General features: G+C 36.5%; 1 protein-coding gene across 1 annotated transcript in view; it reads right to left on the bottom strand.

Moving 5' to 3' along the window:
- LOC106878507 (gephyrin-like) overlaps nucleotides 1-23,204 on the bottom strand; it is a 120,298-nt gene that overhangs the window by 94,117 nt on the left and 2,977 nt on the right. Inside the window, exons 2-6 of the mRNA XM_089350663.1 lie at nucleotides 17,632-17,710; nucleotides 12,395-12,452; nucleotides 9,271-9,363; nucleotides 7,189-7,283; nucleotides 5,062-5,128 (exon numbers count right to left, since the gene is read on the bottom strand). Coding sequence (XP_089206789.1) covers nucleotides 5,062-5,128; nucleotides 7,189-7,283; nucleotides 9,271-9,363; nucleotides 12,395-12,452; nucleotides 17,632-17,710 — 392 coding nt within the window. The remainder of the gene's footprint in view (nucleotides 1-5,061; nucleotides 5,129-7,188; nucleotides 7,284-9,270; nucleotides 9,364-12,394; nucleotides 12,453-17,631; nucleotides 17,711-23,204) is intronic.

Below are 23,204 nucleotides of genomic sequence, written 5' to 3'. Positions count from 1 at the left end.
TAAGGCTCAATGACAAACATTTGAAAAAGTTTGAATACATTTGCCTCAACCGATATTTTATCATGGCCACTTATATGTCGCATTTTCAAGAGCAGGAGCTATGAACAATATCAAAGTAAGAGTTATGACACTCAATTGGGATAACAGACAAGGCCAAAAACGTGGTGTGACATACACACAAAATATTGTCTACCAGGAAATACTGTGAGAAAGATCACCGCAGCAGCTAGCATCACCACCACACCAGCCACTCCATCATTACACATCCACATTACACCTTTAAGATCAGGGAACCAGTTAGGGGTCTGCTGGATCTCTCACAGCATACCAGCAAACCACAAAATCGCACCAGCCAGCATCACCACTATCTCCAAGCCCGTCATAGGTATGTATGTGTGTGTCTGTGTTTGTCTCACCACCACCATTGCTTGACAACTGATGTTGGTGCGTTTAAGTAATTTAGCTGTTCAGCAGAAGAAACTTAGCAGTCTCTTCTGCTGAATAGCTAAATTACACACCAAGCTTATAGGGAGTAAGTCCAGGGGTCAATTTCTTCGACTAACGGGTTGTGCCCCAGCATGGCCACTGTCAAATGACTGAAACAAGTAAAAGAATAAAAAATACCAGAAAAACGTTCCGTACAACTAAACCAAAAGGATTTTTTAGATAATTAAAAACTAGAAGAGACATACACATTATATCAACTCACAAGAGTTTGGTCAAATCAATGTTATAGTAGAAGACGCTTGACCAAAGAGCCATGCAGTAGGACTAAACTCAAAACTGTGGTTGGGAAGACAGCCAATAAAGCAATAAACATCAATAAAATAAATACCAGACTGAAATTAATACTGGAGTTCATGTGGTTTGAGCGTGTGTTAATATTAGTGTATACTCATATGTGCAAGCATGATATACACACACATGCAGAACAAATATAAATATATACATGCAGACAGACACAAATATGCAGACATATGTACAAAGATAAATTTATAAATACAAAGATATATTTGTAAATACGCATATATGCACATACTTGTATGGAAATTACTAGGTAAATTATTCAGGAATGCTTGCAACATGAAAAGCCCGATGTTCTTCCTATCACCTATTCTTGCCTATTTTAATCCTGGGAAACACAAAAGGGTAGAACTACCCTTTTTGAGGGGAAACTACCCATTGTTGAGAGGAAAAGTCAAAAAATATAGCTGCAGTCTAGTTAGAAATAGTGAGGTCACCATCCATAAATGTAGCTCAGTGTACTTTTAAAATATTCACACAAACACATATGCGCACGTTTGCATATATATACAATAGACTTCTTTCAGTGTCCATCCACCAAATTCCTTTGCAAAGTATTGGTTAACCCAGGGCTATAGTAGAAGATCCTTGCCCAAGTTGCTGTGTGGTAGGATTGAACACAAAGCCATATGGTTGACAAGTTAACTTCTTAACCACACAACTATGCTTGTATGTGTAAACCAAGACATTCCATTAAATTTAAATTACACACTGTAATTCATTATTAAAATACATTCTCATGAAGACAATCTTGGAATTTAAGTAAATTTAAAATTATTAATAATAGAATGCTGTGAGAAGTGAATTTCATCTTCAGTAGCAAAGTGACAACTCTAGACATGTTCTGGTCTAATTAAACCTTATTACTTAGTTTAACAGTTACTATCAGAAATTAGAAAGACAATATGGAATATAGATTAACAGAAAAAATATAGGATTATAGTGAGTGAACACGGAGTGGGTTCATCATCATCATTTAACGTCCGCTTTCCATGCTAGCATGGGTTGGACGATTTGACTGGGGACAGGCGAACTAGATGGCTACACCAGACTCCAATCTGATCTGGCAGAGTTTCTACAACTGGATGGCCTTGCTAACACCAACCACTCTGAGAGTGTAGTGGGTGCTTTTTACATGCCACCGGCACGAGGGCCAGTCTGGCAGTACTGGCAAACTAAAAAATGCTGCAGTAGTGGGGATGAATCCTAAAGATACCTGCAATGTGTAAAACAAATTCCAGAGCGAGTGCTAGCATACTTAATGTGATGAGACAAGAATTTTTTTAAACAAAACACTATTACATATTGCTTATGTAAAGCATTTGAAAAGCAAAATTATACAAGCAATAATGTTATAATTATTGATCATTATTAGATTTTTTTTCACATCCAATAATTGGGCCACGGTTTTAGTAATAATATCTATTAATTCCTTTTAGGTCTTCCTGTAAATGCAAAAAGATCAAGACAGAACTGGTTAATATCTGAGCTAAGCTGTATCTGCAAAACATTTAAACTAAAATTTCTCTCTCTCTCTCTAAGGGAGACAAAGTTGGTTGGCACGCCGTCGCTTATGACGACGAGGGTTCCAGTTGATCCGATCAACGGAACAGCCTGCTCATGAAATTAATGTGCAAGTGGCTGAGCACTCCACAGGCACGTGTACCCTTAACGTAGTTCTCGGAGGAGATTCAGCCTGACACAGAGTGTGACAAAGCTGGCCCTTTGAATTACAGGCACAACAGAAACAGGAAGTAAGAGTGAGATAAAGTTGTGATGAAAGAGTACAGCAGGGTCCACCATCACCCCCTGCCAGAGCCTCGTGGAGCTTTAGGTGTTTTCGCTCAATAAACACTCACAACGCCCGGTCTGGGAATCAAAACCGCGATCCTACGACCACGAGTCCACTGCCCTAACCACTGGGCCATTGTGCCTCCACAAAGGAGACAAAGTAGGTGTGAGAGAAAGATATGCTCATGACTGTACTTGGAACTAAATTGTACAGTCATGATCACAAAACTACGGTTATTGCGTAGATCCCTAACACAGTGAGAGAAATAAGTAACCCTTCATCAGTATATTTGATAAGTTACCTATTGGAAAGAAACTCGGTACATTCAAAGAAAAGAAGAAATAACTGCATGTAAATGTGCACATGTACATGTATATATAATATATATATATGTGTGAGCAATTGCGTTAAACACAGCTTTGTCTGAACAAGAAGACCAGCAGCTTTGGACTTTGAATGTCCAACCTCTACAATTGATGGAAAGAAAAAAAGAAACAAACCATGACTTGTATAGCAGAAGTAGAAAGTAGTACACCAAGATATCATTACACAGGGGCCTTAGTTTGTTTTTAAAGCTAAACAAGAGAAAGCAATTTTGTTAAAATGGGCGACAGATTAAGTTTACTGCCCAAGTGTGACTGGAATAACAGCCAATTTCCATCAAAGCACATTCTATGATTTTCAAAATGGGAAGACATATTGAATAAGAAGCTGGAGTGTCTTTGGTGATAGTAGGTTTGCTGAATCAGGGATGAACTGGGATTGAATAGCAACAATGGCACATTGGACAACATAGCCTCAGATTCGTCATGTAGGAAAAAAAAAAGGAGTGGATGGTCATGGAGGGGATGTCTTAATCGTCTCACCTGAACTAAACCAAAAAAATTAAATAATTGACTTATGATACAAACATGTAGCAATTATAATTATAATTTTGTACTCACAAAGGTGGCGATTAGAGAGATGCATAATGAAAAGTATATTATTTAATAATTATGGCCTTATAAAGAAGACAAGTGCAAAATGGTCAAACTTATACTGTTTGTAAAGCAAAGAAAATTGATCCAAGAACTGGAAAAACTAAAACTAGGATACAAAACAGGCACGTTTGAACATATAAAATGTTAACATTGCTGTCATATTAAGATCACAATAACATCAAACATTGACTCCTCTCACACTCGCAGAGATAAGACTCCCTCAGGAATATCGTTGATACATGGAGCAACATCACAGGCAAGGGACACAACTCGCAATAAATACCTCTATGGTTTTTGTGAATTATCTCGCTTGCACCGATCAATCTAAGATAACATAACTCTGCAAATAATATGTGATGAGACTGGTGGTTTCGCCGCAGGTCACTCCCAACAGAAGAAACTTATGACCACCTAGCCAATTTTCATGCGTAGGTATTTCTATTTATGTTACAATATGTATTCCCATATCAACTCCATAATGTATGACAAAAGGAGAACTAGCTACTATTTCTAGCATGTTGAGCAACTGCTTAAAGGTACACTCAGTGGTGAGAGCTATATTTTCTTGAGAGAAACTCGAAGTTATATTCGTGCGTTTATCTAAGAAAATAAATGATATATATATATAGAAAGTTACCACATGGTTGGGAAGTGAACTTTTTAATCACAAAGCCCATATCTGTGCCTACCTTTTATTAAAGCAAACATCATCATTATTTTGGCACAGAGTAAAGAGATGGAGAGGTAAAAATCAGTAAAACACTGGGATAAATGTTTTGCAGTATTTAGTTAGATCCCTATGCTCTGAATTCATGTTCAGGAATGATGGAAAATGATCAGGTCTGTACAAGGGCTTCAGTTTTTTCAAGAGCAGCTTAGATCATACAATTAAATGTATGGGACAAAGCGATACATTAACTGGTTGATTGCTGGGAGAGATTGTTTAATAACTATTCATAAATTTATCATCATGACATTTTAATGGTATATAGTTGGTTGTAAGAATATCACTGGTTGTGGTCAAGATGCTTATGATAATACCAGTCATAAGCTTATGATGATGTCTACTAGTACTACTGAACTAGTAGAAGCATAAGAAGTTAAAATGAGCTGAGATTAGCTCTATAAATCAACCTACTTGAAAAGGCATCCAAATCACAGCTAACTATTTTGAATAAAAGTCATATTAGACATTGTAAGCCTAGACATATTCCCAAAATGACATGATGGAACGCCTTTGATCAGAGGTCTGCTAAATCAGAAGTGGCCCAGGGCTGAACAACAAAGAATGTTTAAAAGGTCTAGGTTAAAAAGGTCTATGTTAAAAAGGTCTATGTTTGCTTTGTGCTTGACATCAGTGTATTTTCTAAAAATTAAGATTTTTTTATTCACTTAAAACACATATTTATTTACAAATGTTTAAGTGCATGTGTTTAAATGCGTGTGCATGTGCATACCAAATCTGAAATAAAGCATATATCTTACCTTAGATGCTTTAGCACTGCCTGGCAAGTTTATTATTAGGGTCTGACCACGGATACCACACACTAATCTATGGAGGTAACAGATATATCAAGAACATTAACCAAGCTAATTAGATATACTCATGTATGATAAAATTTTCTAACAGACAGGAAGTTTGAGGATTTTAAGAAAAGAAAATAAGTTGCAACATTCATACACTTCCCAACAATGATGTAATGGAAGAAGCTCAGAAGGTACATAGCTTAGTGCTGAGGGTATTCAGCACATGATCATATGGTTGTGGGTTCAACTCCTGGTGATGTGTGGTGTCTTTGAGCATGACACTTTATTTCACATAGCTCCAGTCTACTCAGTTGGCAAAAATGAGTAGCACCTGTATTTTAAAGGGCCAGCCTTGTCATACTCTGTGTCATGCTGATTCTCCGAGAATTACATTAAGGGTATATGTGTCTGTGAAATGCTCAGCCACTTGCATGCTAATTTCACGAGCAAGCTGTTCCATCAATTGGATGAACTGGAACACTCATCGTCGTAACCAACGAAGTACAAGGAAGAAGCTAGAAATAAAAATTGAAACCAGGTTACAAGCTTGATGCATGAAAATTGTATCATGCCACCAGAGCACCACTTCTGGATATATCTAGACACAAAAATTGCTAGATGTAGGTATGGCTGTATAGTTAGCAAGTTTGCTTCCCAACCAATTGGTTTCGGATTCATCCCACTGCATGGCACCTTGGACAATTATCTTCTATACAGTAATCTTGATTTCTAACTTAATGCAGAGGTTCTGTCAGGACACAGGTTACTGTGTTATTTACCTTGAGAGAACCTTTCATGTGGAATTGTGGTGCATAAAAGAACTTGTAATTATATCATTGACAGACGAGAATTGTCTGCTATGGCTGCCAGAACCATCAGATAACCATAAGCCTTGTGAGTGGATTTAGTAGAAGGAAAATGAAAGAAGTTTATCATATTTATATATATATATCATCATCATCATCATCATCGTTTAACATCCGCTTTCTATGCTAGCATGGGTTGGACGATTTGACTGAGGACTGATGAACCAAATGGCTACATCTGATTTGGCAGAGTTTCTACAGCTGGATGTCCTTCCTAACGCCAACCACTCCGACAGTGTAGTGGGTGTTTTTAGATGCCACAGGCACGAAGGCCAGTCAGGCAATACTGGCAACGGCCACACTCAAAATGGTGTATTTTACGTGTCACCTGCACAGGAACTAGTCCAGTGGCACTGGCAACGATCACACTCGAACGGTGCTCTTAGTGCTCCACTGGTACAGGTGCCATCACGATTTCGCTTTTGCTTGCCCCAACAGGTCTTCGCAAGCCGAGTTTAGTGTCCAATGAAGGAGACGTTGGCATGGGTGCCAGTCGTCGAATTTAGTTCGATTTCGATTTCTCTTGCCTCAACAGGTCTTCACAAGCGGAATTTAGTGTCCAATGAAGGAAAGGTACACATAAGTGGGCTGGCTACATCCCTGGCAGAGGCCTTGGATTTTGGTCTCACCTGGTTTGCTGGGTCTTCTCACGCACAGGGAAAGCAAACATACAAATTGCAATATTTTATGTTTTAATGTAAAAAAAATTAATGAGTTAATAGGGAGAGCTTGAATAACAATGGTGCTTACAATAACAATTATGAGGTGACAACTATGTTGATCATAACAATCATGAGATGACAATAATATTGACTAACAATCATGAAATGACAATGATGTTGACTAACAATCATGAGATGACAATGATGTTGATAATATCAATCATGAGATGATAATGATGTCGATAATAACAACCATGTGTTGATAATGATAATAACCATGTGATGATGGTGATGGTAATGATCATATGATGACAATAATGGTGCTGGTAACTAACAGGTTAAAAAGGACATTCATGGTAACAAATAAGAAATGGTAATGTTGATGATGGTAAGAAACTGTAGAATATGGTAGTAATTATAAGAATTATGAACACAAGAATGATACTAACGAAATTAATGACAATGATGGTCAAGGCAGCAATCCAAATGGTAGTCATATCTCTCTTGCATCAAGTCCTAACTTAGTTAAAGCAATATAAAGAAAAATGCCTTCATACCGAGATAGCACAGCCATAGGAGTGATTTCAAGGGATTTTTGAATCATTGCAACAGATAGTCCTGGTGCTTCCTTCTCAATGACCATCTTGGTAGCCTGGCAAAGAATGAAAAAAAAAAAAAAATAGAGATTAGTGAATCAAATATAGTTCACTGTTATATCAACAACAATACCCAAACAAATGAGATACAATAAATGCTTGTTAAGCCTTTAATGAAGCTCAAAAACCCATACTTCACACTGATTGTTGTGGCATGGGGTAGAGAGACAAATATTCACCATGAATTTATTTTACATTATATTTTCATAATCACCTTCAACCAATTCATTAAACATAGTTGAGATATATATAGATAGACTTACACACATATATATAAGTAAATATATACATACACACATATATATATATATACACATATACATATATACACACATATACACACATATACATATATACACACATATACACACACATATGCATATATATATATACACAATATATATATATATATATATATATATATATATATATATATATATATATATATCATCATCATCATCATCATCATTTAACGTCCACTTTCCATGCTAGCATGGGCTGGACGATTTGACTGGGGACTGGCGAACCAGATGGCTACACCAGACTCCAATCTGATCTGGCAGAGTTTCTACAACTGGATGCTCTTCCCAACGCCAACCACTCCGAGAGTGTAGTGGGTGCTTTTTATGTGCCACCTGCACATGAGTCAGTCCAGTGCTTTGTTCACATGCCACCGGCACAAGTGCCAGTAAGGCAAAGCAGGAAATGATAGCGCTCAAATGGTGCTTTTTACGTGCCACCAACACAGCAGCGAGACTGCTGCTCTGGCAGTTGTCCCACTCGGATGGTGCTGTTAGCACTCCACTGGCAGGGATGCCAGTCATCGAATTTGGTTCAGTTTCGATCTCACTTGCCCCAACAAGTCTTCACAAGCTGAGTTTAGTGTCCAATGAAGGAAGGTTGGCATGGGTACCAGTCATCGAATTTGGTTCAATTTCGATTTCAATTTCACTTGCCTCATCAAGTCTTCGCAAGCAGGGTTTTGTGTCCAAAGAAGGAAAGGTACGCATAAGTGGGCTGTCTACACCCCTGGTAAAGGCCACGGGTTATGGTCTCACTTGTCTTGCTGGGTCTTCTCATGCACAGCATATTTCCAAAGGTCTTGGTCACAAGTCATTGCCTCGGTGAGGCCTAATGTTCGGAGTTCGTGCTTCACTACCACATCCCAGGTCTTCCTGGGTCTACCTCTTCCACAGGTACCCTCAACCGCTAGGTTGTGGCACTTTGTCACACAGCTATCCTCATCCGTTCTCGCCACATGACCATACCAGTGCAATCGTCTCTCTTGCACACCACAACTGATGCTTCTTAGGTCCAACTTTTCTCTCAAGGTACTTACATTCTGTCGAGTATGCACACTGACATTACACATCCATCGGAGCATACTGGCTTCATTTCTTGCAAGCTTGCGCATGTCCTCAGCAGTCACGGCCCATGTTTCACTGCCATGTAGCATGGTTGTTCGTACACATGCGTCATACAGTCTACCTTTCACTCTGAGCGAGAGGCCCTTTGTCACTAGCAGAGATGAGAGCTCTCTGAACTTTGCCCAGGCTATTCTTATTCTAGCAGCTACACTTTCAGCGCACCCTCCCCCACTACTGACTTGGTCACCTAGGTAACAGAAGCTATCAACTACTTCTAGTTTTTCTACCTGGAATGTGGCAGAAGTTGTTCTCTGCACATTTTCAGTGTTTATCGCTCATCTAAGCCTGAAATACAATGAAAACTCTAGAGTGGATTTGAACAGATGATCGATTAACCATGGCTCACTTATCTTTATCCACTTGGTTATATCATTTCTAGTCAAATACGAATAAATATTTGCTATGAATTACAACTTAGACCATCTGTAAGGATAAATGAGGAAAGCAACCAGAATACATACACTATAATAGAGATGAATTTCTGCAAATATAGTAATTTCTGAATTAGAAATGGTTTATTTTCTACTAAATAAGAGTAAATGCAGTCTTTACTTACCTCTGGGGTGACATCACGAGGGGAAAAACCAGTGCCTCCTGTGGTTAGAATTAGGTCTAATTTCAGGTTATCACACCAATCTTTCAAAATATCCTGTGAAAGAAAATATTTATGATTGTTAAGTAAGAATCTTTTCATTAAGAGATTTGAATACATTTTTGAAAGGGTTTTAAGGAAAAGACTATATTTTCCTATAACAGAAATTATCTTATGGTCCATACTCCACTTGTTATATTATTCTCTCTTAGTAAAGCTTATAGATTCACTGAAAGTTGTAGCTTATGACATGATAAAAGATTTTTAATGAAGTACCCTTGGTTTACATCATGTATCTGGCAATATGTTGTCACCATAGCAAAAAGTCCACCTAACTGTAAATAGACATCATGGATGGTACAACACATCATTATACACAACAGAGATCTGTATAATTACAAGCCTTTTGTTAAATTACTGTATTATATTCAACTCTTCACAAGGATGTAGATTTTAGAGGTATGGATTTCATGAGTGATTTTCCCAAGATACACTTTACAATTAAATATAGATTTGAATCCATTGTCATATTCATGTGTTCCAATTTCTCAAAGTATTTTTTTCATTAGTTGTATTCTTTTTTTAAATTTTAATATTGAAATTATCGAGCATATGCCCATTTTAATTTACATTTTATATTCTCAATCAATCATTTATGCACCTTAATTAATTCTTATTCATCATCATCATGTAACATCACTGTTACAATTAGCATGGGTTGGGTACCAGAATCAATGGGTCCAAAGACAAGATTCTTTGGCTGGATGCTTTTCCTAGCACCAACTACTTTACAGTGTGCTTTTTTCATGTCACTAGCACTAGTCAAATCATCATGCAGCTTACAAGACTATAAACTTTAAGATGGAGTCAGCTTTATGCTTGGAGATGAGGAGTTACAGCATGAAATATGGGGGTAGAGCAGTTTCTCGTCATAGGGGAGGTACATGGTTTGGTTACTCATTTAAAAGAGAAAAGAGAAAGTAAGAATAATCAGGAGAATAATCAGGTAAACAATGGTGATGACGTGTCCAAGTGCCCTTCCCACCTCAAGGTATAAGGTGAGTAGAAATGAATGGAGAGAGAAGAACTAGGAGTGTTGATTTGCAAGAATATATAGGAGAGCAAAAGACAGGGGAATGGGAGAGAAGAGAGGAGGTTGGTAACAACTGTAAAGCATTCATTACAATTCTTTTTGTTTAATGGAGTGGTCAGAAAAGGAAGTCCATGACTCTTTTTTCAAAGTCTCCTTAAGTGCAGAGAAAAAGATGTTACCTGGCTCAAATGTTTCCAATCAAGTGGACTCTGCTAATAACATTCAAGGGTCAAGCTGTTGTATTAAACTAGATAACAGATGAAGTCTATCAGCTAAATTTTACGGAACTCCTTCAATTTCTACCTATCAAATTTCACTCATAATTTTTGGGGAAGACCAGAGACTATGACAGCAAACACTTGGCCCAATCTGATTTCTGCACCATCAAATTATACCTCAAACCATGAAGTTGTGAAGCAAATTTAACCCTGAACAGTTAGGCATGAATCCATTATAATTCAATGCCATTCAAATTTAACATTATCTACTGATAAAGCTAGTAAACATTCATTCATTAGAGTAACTGTTTTAATGTCAGACAAGCCACATCACTTTCTTAGGACTGGCACAAAGTTAGACTTATTTAGACATCAATATTTTTTATGTTAGGTATCAATAATAACTATCTTTAATAGGACACCGTCACAATGACACTTGCATACTGATATCATCAAATCATTTAAATAACTTATCCACACACTATCTGTACGAAATCACCAATAAACTAAATGTTGTATTAAATATGGTAACAATGGCTGAATTTCTTTTCAGATGGAGAGTCTCTGTGTTGTACATTCTTTAAACATTTCAAGTTTTCTACACTTACAATGTGTATTCTTAGACATTTACTTTATTCCATCATCACCACTTTGGCAAGAACAATGAGGACAGTTACGGACCGAAGTACAGAGTTGTCTCCCATAATTGTCAAGAGATTTAAAATAGATTAGTCGGAAGCTTGCTAAAGTAATCTTAAACAGAAAATTGTATAATAACAGTAATAATAGATTATATATATTTACTTATGTAAATTTACTTATGTAAATTTTAACAGGTGAAACCATGGTACGTAGGTTAATCGTTTTTTAATTTTGTATCTTTTCATTTGTCTTGCCCTTTTACAGTCTGTTGTGTCGCTAATTTTTTACTGAGAACATATTTTTTTCGTGGTTAGATGATTCGGCATCTATTTCTAGCATATAGGAGTCCACATTTGCTGGTCATTCCTCTTATTTTTGTATGTAATATAATTTTAATCTTCGGATTTTTTAATATGCTAGACCACTGGTTTTAATTGATTAATATCAATTTCTATCCTCATTAATAAATTTTAGATAATGATGTTCTCAAACCGGTAAATTAGCTGCAAAAATTTATTAACTGCAGAATCATTACGGACTTAGCGCGCCAGATTGAAGACATTTGAAAGGATACACTGAATGTAATTTGTAGAACTCTACACGTGCTCCCTTACAGATAGACGTCTTGTGTCTAGTTCTGGGAATAATATTTCATATCGACAGACTACGCTGACGAGCCTGCAGATATTTACTTATGTAAATTTTAACAGGTGAAACCATGGTACGTAGGTTAATCGTTTTTTAATTTTGTATTTTTTCATTTGTCTTGCCCTTTTACAGTCTGTTGTGTCGCTAATTTTTTACTGAGAACATATTTTTTTCATGGTTAGATGATTCGGCATCTATTTCTAGCATATAGGAGTCCACATTTGCTGGTCATTCCTCTTATTTTTGTATATATATATATATATATATGTATATATATATATATACACACACACATACACACACACAGACATATATATATATATATATTATAATATAACAGTTGTTGTTACGACATCGAGGGTTCCAGTTGATCGAATCAACACACACACACACACACACACACACACACACACACACAAACATATAAATAAACATATATATATATTACACGCTATATACAGACACACACAAAAAAATTAAAACAAACCTTAATTTCAAGTAGTTCATCTGCAACCACTTGTTGTACTTCAACTACACCTGGAATACTATGAAACAATAACAAAGAACATTATAAACAGCTGTTTAGTTCAAATATAAAAAGAATTTCTAACAGTGACACAAAGCCAAAAATGAATAAGGAAACGGTGGAGTTGATTTAATCCTCAAGCGTATTTTTTCACTTTTACTTTAACAACCTTGGAGTGACTGAAAGCCAAAACTAACTCTGGCAGTTTTGAAAACCACAGCAAGATATTTAGATTTAGTACTAGCATATCTGCCAAAGAACTGTTTTGATAATAATGTAATAATAATAATAATAACAATTTCAAATGAAGGCACAAAATCATAAATTATTTGTTGGGGAAGGGTTGGTCAATAAAATGGACTTCATTTTTGACTGGTACTTTATCTTATGGATGCCCACCCCCAGAGGGATGAAAGGCAAAGTTAACCTTGGTAAGATTTGAACTCCTAACATAAAGAGATGAAACAAATATCTTAAGGACTTTTGTCCACTGATTCTAAATAATAGTGATAATAATAATAATAACCCTTTCTACTGAAGACACAAGGCCTTGAAATTTTAGTGGAGGGGACTAGTTGATTTCATCAACCCCAGTGTTTCACTGGTATTTAATTTATCGACCCCAAAAGGATGAAAGGCAAAGTCAACCTTGGCAGAATTTGAACTCAGAATGTAGCAATGAGCAAAATACTGCTAAGCCGTTTCATCCAGCGTGCTAACAATTCTGCCAGCTCACCACCTCAATAATAATAATTTTTTTCTACTATAGGCACAAAGCCTGAAACTTGTAGGGAGGGGACTGGTTGAATACACTGGACCCCAGTGTTTCACTGGTACTTAATTTATTGACCCCAAAACGATGAAAGGCAAAGTCAACCTTGGCAGAATTTGAACTCAGAACGTAGCAACAGATAAAATACTGCTCAGCATTTCGTCCAGCATGCTAACAATTCTGCTAACTTGCCACCTTAATAAACAATAATAATAATAATAATAATAATGATGATGATGATGATGATGATGATGATGATGATGATGATGATGATGATGATGATTTCATTTATTTGCCACTAGGGCGAAGGATGAGGAGGACAATACAAAGACAGGCATAAAGTGTGGAGGTTCACATACAATGAAATAAAATAATTATTAAAAAACAATTAAGCATACATAATATACAATGAAATGAAAGGGACATATTTGTAGTATACAAAGGTTAAAAAAAAGTGGGCGTGAGAGGATGATAGAGATGCAGCCCTTCTGAAACAGGATGACATTTATGGATAATCAAAGAACCACACTATCCAAGATTTGCCTGAACACCAAGAGTAAGTGCCCACTCCAATTCTTTCTCTCTGACTCACAGGTCTACACTTAGAGAGATACCATCCACTCTTGCTATTCTCACAACTTTCACCCACCTTTCAGTAAATTCACTGAAAGATAGCACTTCCCTCTCCACTCTCAATTTCTTTTTCAAGTGAAACTTGAAGTCAATGAGAGCTCTACCAAAGAGGAATCTAACTGTCCTCATCTCATGCCTTTTGGCCTTGTCCACCAAACAACCTCTTTCACTACAGCCACCAGGCAAAGGAAAACTGTCCTGCCTGCTTGATTGAAGGAGGGCGGTGGAGCAATCATCACTACAGACTCAGCTGATAGAAGGATCCATCCCACACATGACAGTAGCTATTCAACATAACCCCACAAGTCAGCAATGCCTGGACACTGGACAAGTCTGTGCAGAATGGTTTTGTCACTCTGCACGCATCTCAGACAAGACCATCTGACAGCCCATCCATGCCTGTAGAGTTTATCTTGAACCAATAGCACTCCCTGCCCCCAAGTAGCACTGCCAGGTCAAGAACATCTGGAAATTATCCAGGATAGTTCCCAACATTTCAATTGTTGGCACAAGGCCAGTAATTTTGGGGGTGGGAGAAGACAATTACATTGACCTCAGTACTTGGATGGTGCTTATTTTATTGACCCCCCAAAAAGGATAAAAGTCAAAGTTGACTTTGGTGAAATTTGAATGTAAAGGTGGATGAAATGCAGCTAAGCATTTTGTCCATTGTGCTAATGATACTGCCAGCTTGCTACCTTAATAATAATCCTTTCTATTATAGGCACAAAGCCTGAAATCTGAAGGAAGAGGATCATTGATTACATTGACCCCAGTACTTCACTGGTACTTATTTTATCAACCATGAAAGAATTAAAAACAAAGTCAACCTCAGTGGTATTTGAACTCAGAATGTAACAATGAACGAAATGCCACTAAACATTTTGTTCAGCATGCTAATGGTCTGCCAGGTCACTTCCATAATAATAATAATAGTAATCTTTTTTACTATTAACACAAGGACTGGATTTTGTGGGGAGGAGAACAGTCGATCACATTGACCCCAGTGTTTCACTGGTACTTAATTTATTGACCCCGATAGGAAGAAAGGCAAGGTTAACACTGACGGAATTTGAACTCAGAATGTAAAGATGGACAAAATACTGCTAAGCAATTTTTCACAGTAACAATTCTGCCAACTCGCAGCCTTGATAATAATAATAATCCTTTCTACAATAGGCACAAGGCCTGAAATTTTGGGGGAGGGGATTAATCAGTTACATCAACTCAGTGTTTAACTGGTACTTAATTTATCAACCCCAAAAGGATGAAAGGTAAAGTCGACCTCGGCAGAATTTGAACCCAAAACATAGTAACAGGCAAAATACCACTAAGCATTTTGTCCGGTGTGCTAAGGATTCTGCCAGCTCACTTCTGCCTCAACGATGCCAACGACAACTGCTAATGTCATAATATAGATTCAGTTGTTAGGGAAGTGGCGGGACTATCATAATAAAAATACAGAAACTTATGTTCTATTACTTTCTATAAAAGTAAAATCTGTAATTCTTCATGTTTTACTAAGACTGCATTTATAAATCCAAGAACAAGTGTTTACTTTATTCTTTAGACTTATCTTTAATCTCTTAGCATACACTTACAAAACTGCTCCCATGAAACAACTCTCAACTGCTTCACAATTCACTCTACTCACAGGATACTGGACAGAGTACTCATGTTGCACATTTTGGACTCCACATTTGAAAACACTAGTTTACTTACCAACTTATTCAAGAACAATTTACTCAGAGCCTCTCTCTCTCTCTCTTTCTCTCTCTCTCCCTCACTTTTTTTTAACCCAAGCAGCAATAGCAGCATGCCAAAAAAAGTCATACAGAAATTTATTTAATCACATTTTATCTTATTTATTTACATTAATTAATAAATTAATTATTCTTTATTTACAAATTAGATCTACTGATTAAAAAAATATTATAAAAAAAAACCTTAACTAAACAAGTTAACACCCAAAACAGTTATGACTAAGAAATATTCCAACCAGATTATAGTATCACTGAGGAAGTGCTTAAGACGCCCAACACAGTGTTATGACTAAGAGGCAAAAACAGTTTGACATTTCAACAGGCTAAAGAGGACCTAACTATTTGATTATGATGGTGGACAACTCCTGTTCATACTTGTTTCATATGCTAGCAAGAAAATAAACTGTTTTGATCAGTCAGGTCTTACTTGTAATAGTAAGACTTGACAGGAAATGAGTCATGTTCACATTTTTTAATCTGAAGACCCAGCATTCAACCCATTCTGTGTTTATATTATCTTCCAAATATATATCACACAAGACACAAAATGTTTATAAGCTTGTGCCAAGATGATTGGGTATTAAAACTAATTTTATAATAGAATTATGTAGGATTGATCTCAAGAAAATGTACACACACACATTCGTTTTATATACTTTTGAGTGCACTTTTCCTTTTTTTAATGATATCCAGATATTCCTTGAAAATATTGTGAATATAGACACAGGCATAGCTGTATGATAAGAAGTTTGCTTCACCACCATGTGGTTTTGGATTAAGTCCCACTGCAGAGCAAGTGTCTTCTACTATAGCTCCAGGCCAATGAAAGCCTTGAGAATGGATTTGGTGGAAGGAAACTGAAAGAAGCCCATCATTGTGCCCCACCCCACTACACCACCCTAGCTTCTGCAGACTACCCAGCCCTATCATCTCTCTGTCCTGTACTCTGCTTGCCAACTCTATCATCATTGTTATCCTGACACTTGCCCCACTCCACTCTCTTATACATCCCTCTATCTTCCTCAACTCAGGGTTCATTGACCATTCATCCTTAACCCTACCCAATTTTTACAGTTAGTTTATCCCACTATTCCCTCATCTTCTCCTCCCCAAACAATCTTGCAAACCACCCACTTATCCACTTCTAATCACCTTGTGATTTGAGGGGCCACATAGGCACCCTATCATCATTATTTCTTTGCTGCTCCTACTGATCATTTCTCTTTTCTCTTTCTCTCCTTTCATCTACTAAATGTGAGCAGCCATGCAGATCCTCTTCAAGAACCAGTTCTGACTCCCTACCACACTTCTTTCATACTTTATCCCTTTGTCCCCTAGCATGATGCTGGCCCCACCTCCCCTGGGATTCACAGTCATGCAAGCTGCATAGAAACCTTGATAACGCTGGTGAAATGAAACAAGCACCAAATACATGCTATAAAGTGGTTGGTGTTAGGGAGGACATTCAGCCATAGAAACCATGTCAAGGCAAACACAGGAGCACAATGCATTCCTTGGACACATCAGATCCTATCAAACCATCCAACCCATGCCAGCATGGAAGATGGTCCTCAAATGATGAAGATGATATTTGTGTGTTTATATGTTCGTGCATGTATGGAGTACTATCACCATGAGGGTTGGTGACAGGAAAAACACCCAGCCATTGAAAACCCATCTCAAAACATTCCATCCAACCCATGCAAGCATAGAAACAGACATTAAAACAATGATGATGATGAAACTCTTCATTTTGATATGTTTGATATTTTCCATAAGAATCCACAGGATGTGTTTGTAGCTCTGCTTTTTGTAACACTTAAAATCAGGCAATGTTCCTACAGCTGGATGCCCTTCCTAACACCAGCCACTCCAAGAGTGTAGTAGGTGCTTTTTACGTGCCACCAGCACAGGAGGCAATTGATGGATAAACAGATAGCCTAAATATTTATTATAAACTGGGGATAGGATAGTCAACAATAAGAAAAACATCAACAAAAACAAATAAAATTAAACACCACAATACTTACATTCGATCTTCTAGAATGAGAGCACGGAGACCAGCTCCACTTTTGTCATCTGCTTTCTTTGAAAAACAGGTGTCACTCACTGAAATGAATTGAATTAAATATGATTAATGGAAAGGGAAAACTGAAAGTGTGGATAAATTATTAAAGAATTATTAATAAAAACATAACAGAACACAAAGCAGAACTCAATATGTTAAACTCGTAACTTCTTAATCCTTATGTACAAGATCTGAGACTTGGGAATAAGAACTAAAAACACCAATTCTATTTCAGCTGTTATTTTGCCCCATGTGAGAGTCATGAATCATTCCAGCTAACCAGCAAGGTATTTCTCTTTTTCAAGTATAGTTTAACTAGGACTACATTACTCAATGTATCTTTCCTGTAACTTCAAAGATATTGTGAGACCACAAGCAAGGTCTCTCATTAACAAAAACAGTACTTCAGTTTTTGTTATTTAACCCCAGGTCAACATTGAGCAAACAAACTTATGATCAAAGATATTCCATTCAGCCATGATCATTCCATCTTTTTAAAAGAAGGCAGGACTTACATTTTCAAATGTCCTTATGATAGTAACGTATGATCTGAAAAGACCTGACTTCTGTTTCTATGAGATCAATTGACCATGTAGAGACACTCTCGTGGGCTCACATTCTATTTCTCAACTATTTTAAATATTTGAGTTCTAAAGATTTCCCTCAACAAGCCATTATATTTGTCATATGTTTTCTGAGAAAGCATCATGCAACAATGGTTTCCAAGTGTCATGCAACAATGGTTTTGTATTCATAGTAAAAGCAAAACAAAGGAATATTTAGAAGAAAACACTTAGGTTAGAACAGTGGGCCTCATGAACAAGACAAGGCCTAAAACTTGGGGGAAGTGGTTTAGGAAATTAAATTGATCAACCTCAGAAGAGGATGAAAAGCAAAACTGACCTAGGCAGAATTTTAACTCAGAAGTTAAAACCAGATGACATGCCACTATACATTTTGTCAAGCATGCTAATGACTCTGCCAGCTCACCACTTCAATAATAATAATCTTTTCAACTATAGGCACAAGGCCTGCAATTTTGGAGGGGGTAGGGGTGGGGGTGGGGCTGGTCAATTACATTAACTCCAGTGCTCAACTGGTACTTTTTCCATCAACCCTGAAAGATAAAAACGCAAAGTTGACCTCAGCAGAATGTGAACTTGGAGCGTAAAGGCAGATTAACTGCCACTAAACATTTTGTCCGGAATGCCAATGATTCTGCCAGTTTGCTACCTTAACAATAATAATAATAGTGATTTCAAATATTGGCACAAGGCCAGCAAGTTCAGGAGAGGAGTTAAGTCAATTACGTTGACATCAATGTTCAACTGGAACTTATTTTATAGAGTCACCAAAAGGATGAAAGGCAAAAATCAACCTCAGTGGAATTTGAACTCAGAACATAAGGACAAACGAAATGCCACTAAGCATTTTACTCAGCATGCTAATGATTTTGCCAGCTCATCACTATAATAATAATAATAATAATAATAATAATAGTAGTAGTAGTAGTAATAATAATAATAATAATGATAATAATAATAATAATAATAATAATAATAATAATCTTATTGTGGAGCTCATATGAACTACAATTCATAGGAAAAGGGTAAAAGAGGGGACAGAAAGCAACAATAAGTCAAGTGAAAAATGACAGCAATAAAAGCCAAAACTAGATGCACAGTATACAGAATAAAAAAAAAAAACAAGACAGAAAAGTGAAGAGTAAAAAAGCCAAGGAGAGAATAGGGTGTGTATTCACATCAGGAATAGCAATGGCAAATGTCAGGAAGCTTAGAATTTTTTGAAGGAAGCCAAGTCCCAGTAGTTAACAACATAAGTAGTTTATTCCATGCCACCACTAGAGAATTTATTCTATGCTAAAGATAATATAAGACAGAAATAGATGAAGAGAAGTTGTACAGCAGATTCCTCCAATCCATGTTAGCCTTCAAGAAAGGTGATGGGTATGCAGAATGTGAATGGAGAGAATGAGAAAAAGAATATTGGAAAAGCAAGAGGAGAAAAAGGATGTTGCAAATATGTTGTGACAGTTGAAGATGTTTGTAAACTTTTCCCTTTGTCTTCAACAAAAAATTGGTATTGAACATTAAGAAACAGAAATAGTGAATTTTCAATATACTCAAGAGTTATTTAACCGGGAACTTGGTCTGTTCTGTAAGTGGGAGTGAGTGTAAGGGATGGGGTGGGGTGGGTGGGATGGATTGGGAAGGTGGGGTTGGATTGTGCAGGGGTGGGGTGGGGTTACGAGGGAGGGGTGACGATGAAGGGGGAAGGGAGAAGATGGGTAAGAGTGAAGAGAAGAGAGTTGTAGTGAAGAGAAGCAGGGGTTGGAACAAGAGAGGAGAGGTAGGTGGGAGGGGGAGAGAGGAGAGGAGAAGAGGTCAGATGAAGAGGGGAGGAGAGTTGAGCCCATGTGGAGCCAAGGTGTGAAGAGAGAAGATTAATCCCTGTTCACGAAGCAAACGGAAGTCCAGACGGTCCCTGTGCAAGGACAATCCAAACACAGACAGGTGTTGCAAAGAGTGACCGGTAGAGCAGAAATGGTGTGAGACCAGGGTGTCATTGCCAAGTCAGATGTCTAGGTGTTGTTCTGCGAATCAGTCAGCCAAGCGGCGTCCCATTTGCCCGATGTATAGAGAAGGGCAGAGAGCAGGAGATACAGTAGATGACATAGGAAGAAGTGCAGGTGAAGGAGTCGGTGATGGGTGCTTGTGAGGAGAGTAGTGTTGGAGAGGTAAGGGGAAGTGCGGCAGCGTGGGTGGGAGCAGGAGAACGATACGGGTTGGGAGGTTGGGTTAGGGAAGAAGCTGTATACCAAGAGGTCTCATAGGTTGTGGGCTCATTTGAAGGAGAGGAGGAGTCGGTTAGGGAAGATGTGCGAAGTAGAGGGGCCGGACTGGAGTCGCCGAAAGGCTCAGAGAATGGTGCGTTGGAGAGGTAGGGTGGTGGGGTGGTAGGTGAGGGGAGACAGGAGACGGCAGGGCAGGTGCAGGGGAGAGAACAGATGCACGATCCATGGAAGTGCTCTGGCAAGGGCGGTGTGGGTAGTGGTGAGGAGATATCCACGTAGGATGATGTGGCGAGCCATGAGTTGAGACTGAGTCTCAAAGTCATGGTCGTCACTACAGAGCCTGTGTAGGCAGATTAATTGGGGATAGGGGATAGAAAGCTTGGCGTGCTTAGGTTGGGAGGAGGTGAAGTTGAGGTATGAGAGTGAGTCTGTGTGTTTGTAGTGGATGGAGGTGGTGAGAGAGGAGTGATGAATGCTGACCGATATGTCAAGAAAGGAGACAGAGGTGTCAGAGATAGTGCAGGAGAAGTGGAGGGCAGGATGGAAAGATTTGACAAAAGAGAGGAAGGAGTCTAGATGTTCATGGGAGAGTGAGGTTGCACCAATACAGTCGTCAATATAACACCCGTATACTTCGGGAGTGGGACCGGTGAAACTTGAGAATATTTGGGCCTCAACGTAACCAACTAACAGGTTCGCATAGTTGGGGCCCATTCTCATTCCCATGGCCAATCCCGAGAATTGCTGGTAAAAATCACCAGCGAACGAAAATCAGTTGAGTGAGAGGACAAGTTCGGCCAGATGAACGAGTGTGGCTGTGTTAGGTTGGGGGTTGGGTTGAAGGTCAGGGAAATATTGGAGTGCACGCAGCCCCTCGTGGTGAGGGATCATCGTGTATAGGCTCTGGATGTCGAGAGTTAAGAGAAGTTTAGAGGGGCCAGGCAGGAAAGAGAAAGAGTTGAACAAACGAAGTGCATGGTTGGTGTCATGGATGTGAGAGGGGAGGGAAGCTACTAGGGGGGAGGGGCAAGGACACGGTCAAGATATCTGGAGATGAGTTTGATATATATATATATCGAAACGTCAAAGACTTTCCGTATTCCCGAGCGTCATACTAATACATCCTTTTGTTATTTACACCACCTGTCCTCGTCTGTTGTTGTTTTTTCGTATATTCTCCCATATATATATTATTGTCTGGGGAGAGTCATTCTGTTTTAATACCTTATTAATTAACACACACTGATTCAATTTCCACTAATTTACTTATTTATTTTTCAATAAAAATTAAAAATAATAAAAGATAAATAAGTAAATGAGTGGAAACTGAACTGGTGAGTGTGTTAATTCATAAGGCATCAAAACACAATGACTCTCCCCAGACACAACAAAATATGCTTCAATACACGAATTCGCAGAAAGAATCTTGCACACCAAATACCAAAACGAAATATATGTATGTAGTTAAGTCTATATCCGGTCATAGAAACCAATGGTTTTGGATCCACAAAGGGCTTAGCCTCAAGGACGGCTTTAGAGTCTGATGAGACGTCCCTGGGGCTAAGCCCTTTGAGGATGTGAAACCATTGGTCACTCTATGACCAGACATATACTTAACAGCGTATAAATACATTATTGTTCTATGCTTTAGAGTGTGTTTCTTTTTCGGATATATATATATATATAGCCAGCTGGAGGAGATGTCCTCCTGGGGCTAAAAGCAACAGTAACATCCACCCCTCGGGGTCAGCCACATTTAAGTGACAAATATACTTCACTTTATTGTGCAGTTACTGTTAATACCTCGTTCAGAGATTTAACATTGCTATATATATATATATATATATATTATATATATATATATATATATATATATATATATATATATATATATATATATATATATATATATATATATATATATATATATATATATATATATATTATATATATATATATATATTATATATATATATATATATATATATTATATATATATATATATATATATATATATATATATATATATTATATTATATATATATATATATATATATATATATATATATATATATATATATATATATATATATATATATATATATATATTATATATATATATATATATATATATATATATATATTATATATATATATATATATATATATATATATATATATATATATATATATATATATATATATATATATATATATATATATATATATATATATATATATATATATATATATATATATATATATATATATATATATATATATATATATATATATATATATATATATATATATTATATATATATATATATATATATATATATATATATATATATTATATATATATATATATATATATATATATATATATATATATATATATATATATATATATATATATATATATATATATATATATATATATATATATATATAATATATATATATATATATATATATATATATATATATATATATATATATATATATATATATATATATATATATATATATATATATATATATATATATATATATATATATATATATATATATATATAATATATATATATATATATATATATATATATTATATATATATATATATATATATATTATATATATATATATATATATATATATATATATATATATATATATAATATATATATTATATATATATATATATATATATATATATA

Source organism: Octopus bimaculoides, chromosome 4 (genome assembly GCF_046866305.1).
Source record: "Octopus bimaculoides isolate indiv1 chromosome 4, ASM4686630v1, whole genome shotgun sequence".
Taxonomy (NCBI): Eukaryota; Metazoa; Mollusca; class Cephalopoda; order Octopoda; family Octopodidae; genus Octopus; species Octopus bimaculoides.
This window is presented reverse-complemented; position numbering and strand designations above follow the sequence as displayed.